This window comes from Frankliniella occidentalis, unplaced genomic scaffold (assembly GCF_000697945.3).
Source record: "Frankliniella occidentalis isolate FOCC.00 unplaced genomic scaffold, Focc_3.1 Scaffold609, whole genome shotgun sequence".
Classification (NCBI taxonomy): Eukaryota; Metazoa; Arthropoda; class Insecta; order Thysanoptera; family Thripidae; genus Frankliniella; species Frankliniella occidentalis.
This window is the reverse complement of record NW_026267725.1, coordinates 56,063-60,037: the sequence shown is the minus strand read 5'-3', so window position 1 is coordinate 60,037 and position 3,975 is coordinate 56,063. Positions and strand designations below refer to the sequence as shown.

At 48.3% G+C, this 3,975-nt stretch overlaps 2 protein-coding genes across 2 annotated transcripts in view; one reads left to right on the top strand and one right to left on the bottom strand.

The window, feature by feature from the left end:
• Positions 1-3: 3 nt before the first annotated feature.
• On the bottom strand, positions 4-1,464 carry LOC127751614 (guanylate cyclase soluble subunit beta-1-like; the record flags this gene model as incomplete). Its single annotated transcript, XM_052275403.1, has 5 exons — positions 1,341-1,464; positions 875-948; positions 617-717; positions 410-528; positions 4-321 (listed from the first exon to the last, which is right to left on the bottom strand). Coding segments are annotated over exons 1-5 (615 nt in total), but the record flags the coding sequence as incomplete, so codon positions are not given.
• The window catches only part of LOC113214831 (alpha-mannosidase 2), a gene marked incomplete at its 3' end in the record, with an annotated part of 6,937 nt that continues 4,426 nt past the window's right edge, over positions 1,465-3,975 (top strand). The window contains 5 exon segments of the mRNA XM_052275405.1: positions 1,465-2,174; positions 2,383-2,545; positions 2,631-2,798; positions 2,910-3,057; positions 3,136-3,307. Coding sequence (XP_052131365.1) covers positions 2,405-2,545; positions 2,631-2,798; positions 2,910-3,057; positions 3,136-3,307 — 629 coding nt within the window.

Below are 3,975 nucleotides of genomic sequence, written 5' to 3'. Positions count from 1 at the left end.
CTTACCGCTGCCCAGCTCCTCCACCTCCTGGGTGAGCTGGCTGCCGTCGCCCGGCTTGCGCTGGTCCGCCTGCTCGGTGATGAGCAGCTGCACGTGGTCGCAGTCCGCCTTGGTCCGGATGATCTCCACCTCCACCTCGGTGTTGTGCAGCTTGCTGGCCACGGTCTTGACGATGCCGATGACGATGTGCTCGAGGCCGGGTCGGTCCGAGTAGTAGTGCAGCACGAGTGCGCCGTCCTCTGGACGCTCGGTGCACCTGAAGGACGGCGCCTTCATGCCCGGGTACAGAGTGCCCAGGTGGTCGTGCAGGGCGTCCAGGTTCTAGGGGATGGAGAGACGACGGGTTAAAACAGTTCACGAGCCCTTTTCGCCTTCACTGTCGCGGCAGAACGTCCGCGTTACACGTTACCTGTAGGAAATCCCGAGGGGTTGCTCCCAAGACTTGGAGGATTTTGTCATAGCCAGATTCTTGGCAGAACTCAAAGAACATTTTACCGAAGAGCTCCAGGATTTTGTCGGCGGGAATTTCTGCAACAAGTGGGCCAGTGAACAAACAAACTCGCGTGCCTTGCATTGCCATAAAGCCAAGATCTGAACCATCTCGTCCAGCCCTTACTCAGTAAGCTCACGGCCGCCCCGATCAAATTGTAAGTCACTTCGTCTTCGTAGATCTCCCGGAGTAAAAACTGACCGTCCATGTTCACCTCGGCCGCTTTCCTAGACACAGAGAAAAAGTGTGAGTCGTGGGGGCGGGGAGTTACAGTCGCCCGATAGGTAGGCAAACCACAAACCAGCCACAAGCCGACCGAGGGTAGGCAAGAACACATTCTGCGGCGCCATGGCCATGGGTCCGGGGAAGGCAGGCGATACTCACTTGATGGTCTCCCATGTCTCCTCGCCGAAGGTCCGCACAACCAACAGCTCCAGCGCATAGTTCACGAACCCGTACTGGAACGGTACAAGAAGAGCAGAGTGAGTGTACTCAGTGTCATCATCCCCATACTTCTTGCTCCCCGCATCCCCTCTCCGAGAGGGGTTGATCTGACTAACCCATTGAGCGCTGCTGGAAGCAGACCAACACTCATAAGCCCCCCCTCCCCCCCACACACACACCCTTCCCAGTTCAAGCGCGCGAATAGTGATAGTGCCCCGGCTGGCTGCCCTTGTATACAAACCCGCCCCCAGAAATAGACCCCCGTCCGGGCGGGGCTGCGCTCGGCCAGGTGAGTGCGGCCCAGCGTGTGGGTAGCCGGCCGCTCTGATTCGCACCACCATGCGGCTGGGCTGGGCACGCGCTACATTTCCCCTGCCTCTCCCCGACACCTCGCCACACTACTCACCATCCTGGCCGCGGCGGTGCGCGGGGGCGGCTCTCCTCTCTGCTCTCCTGGCGCCGCGACGCAGCACTGCCCAGTCACCGCCAGCAGCGCGGCGCTCGGGGGCTCTGCTCTGCTTTCTCCCCCCTCCGGCCCTACAACCCCCTCACCTCGCCGACCCCCCCGCTGTTTCCCACAGCTCCATCGATCTTCCCCGGGGTGGCCCCCAGAGCGAGGCAGGTCGGGGGAGGTAGGGGGTCAAAGGGGCACAGGCGAACGCCCCCCCCCCTTTTCCCACAAAACCACCCCCTCAATTCGAAGCCTTCATACCCTCCGACCCGATCCCTCTCTCGTCGTCGCTAGGACCGCTAAGAACATGGTTCAAACCAAAGTGCCCAGAGATGTATACCGTACACATTTACTTGGTGTGGAAAAGGTCGGAAAAGATTAACCATGCGCCGACAGAGTCTCTCTCCAATTTATTTTCTGCCCAACTCTGAAGTCTATACTGTATCGTTTGTTCGTGTTCTTCCCTCCCATGTATACCGTATACCCCTGCAACTTCCTCTTGCTCAAGGGAGGATTGTCCTGCCTGCACCGGCTCTCCTATCCTGCCCTTAGTCAACTCAATTTCCAAACAAACAAGTGAAAACAAAAATCAAAGACTTTTTGAGGTTTTGTTGGTTTGTGTGATACCAAAATGTTAAACAGAACTTGAGCTCCCCTCATACACAAGATTTTAGGATATTTTTTTTTATATTTTAAATGTGATCTCGTTTCTGTATCTGGCTTTGCCAGGGCAGGCGACTATTAGACCCTAACCAAAACATCGGCGTCTGCTACTCGAAGAGTTTTCTGGTAGGTACAAGTTCAAGGGAAATTTTGATTGGTTTTTCTATCTTTGAAAAAAGCTCTGTTCGTTTCTAATTATGTGGTGAAACCTGTTTTGTTCCACCCGGACAATATTTTTCTGGCACCCAATGCTTATGAAGTTATGTTGATTACGATTAGGTTATGTTTATGTTTTACAAGTTCTCTTGTTCATTAATATCGCATTATTTTGCAGGCTATTTACGGTGCCAATCAAAATGAGAGTAAGGGTTCGGAGAAAAGTTGTCTTGGCTGCATCAGCCTTGTTCCTAGGATGTTGCTTTGTGATTTATTTAATCATAGAAATGACTATGCTGCCTCATCACGATGATCCAACATCACCTCAATCTCAACAACAGGTTAGCCATACTTCTTATCAACCTTAATTTAAAATTCCTTTTTCTCTATGTACACTACTATACTAACTATACCTTCCTCTTTTAGTATTTGAGGAGGAGCGCTGTGGAAGGAAGTGAACGAATAGTTGTTGAAAAGACGTTGAGCAATGCTGTTCATATCCCACAAAATGTTTCTTTGGCTTTGCAATCGGCTCACTGGCTCTCTGAGTCAGAGGTCTGCCCTTCGCTCAACAATCCTAATGCAGATATTCAGGTGTGTGTTGACGAATATAGTTAAATCTGCCCAATCGACACTCAAATGTTTTCAATGTTGTTTTGTTTTCCTTGTTTGTGCTTGTGACATTTATCTATTTTGCTGTCCCAGATGTATGAACTGTATAATCAGTTAAAGTTTGACAATGTGGATGGTGGAGAATGGAAACAAGGTTGGAAAATAACTTACACTCCTGAGCAATGGACGTCTAGAAGAAAACTTCGTGTCTTTGTTGTACCTCACTCACACAACGACCCAGGTAAAAGAAATTGTTTGAGCGTTTACAATTATCATTGTAGATTTATGCCAGACACGCTAAAATGTCTAACTCTTGTAGGTTGGCTCAAGACCTTTGAAGACTATTATGCTTCCCAAACAAAGCATATCCTCAACAATATGGTTACTAAACTATATGAGGATTCCCGGAGAAAGTTTATTTGGGCAGAGATATCATTCTTTGCTATGTGGTGGGAAGGAGCTAGCGAGGAACAAAAGAGTAGAGTGAAAAGGTATGTGTTTATCCAGGTTCGTCTGAGATCAAGTAAGCAAAACATTGTCATAAAAATATGATGACTTATGCAATTGTGTTTAGATTTGTGCAGAGTGGTCAGTTAGAGTTTGTCACTGCTGGATGGGTGATGAATGATGAGGCAAATTCTCACTATTTCAACATTTTGACTCAACTTACTGAAGGTCATCTTTGGCTACTCAAAAATGTTGGAGTAACACCACGGTATATCAATTTTAAAAAAATTTAAATTGATTATTAAAATGAAAGAACCTGACCCTAGCAAAATGCTCGACTGTCCTTTTGTCTTCATTTTTACAGCAATAGCTGGTCCATCGATCCCTTTGGCCTTAGTTCCTCAATGGCTTTTCTTGTTCAAAGATCTGGCCTTCAGAATCTTCTAATTCAGCGGGTGCATTACTCAGTTAAGAAAGTTTTGGCGAAAAACCGACAACTTGAGTTTAGGTGGCGGCAACCATGGGGTAAAACTGTTATGCTGGACTACTTGAATGACACTAAGTGTAAATTACCGATTTGTATAATTGTCATGGATTGTTGTTATTTTATTTTTACAGATACTGCTGGCACTATTGACTTGTTTACTCATATGATGCCATTTTATTCATATGATGTACCCCATACTTGTGGACCAGATCCCAAAGTTTGCTG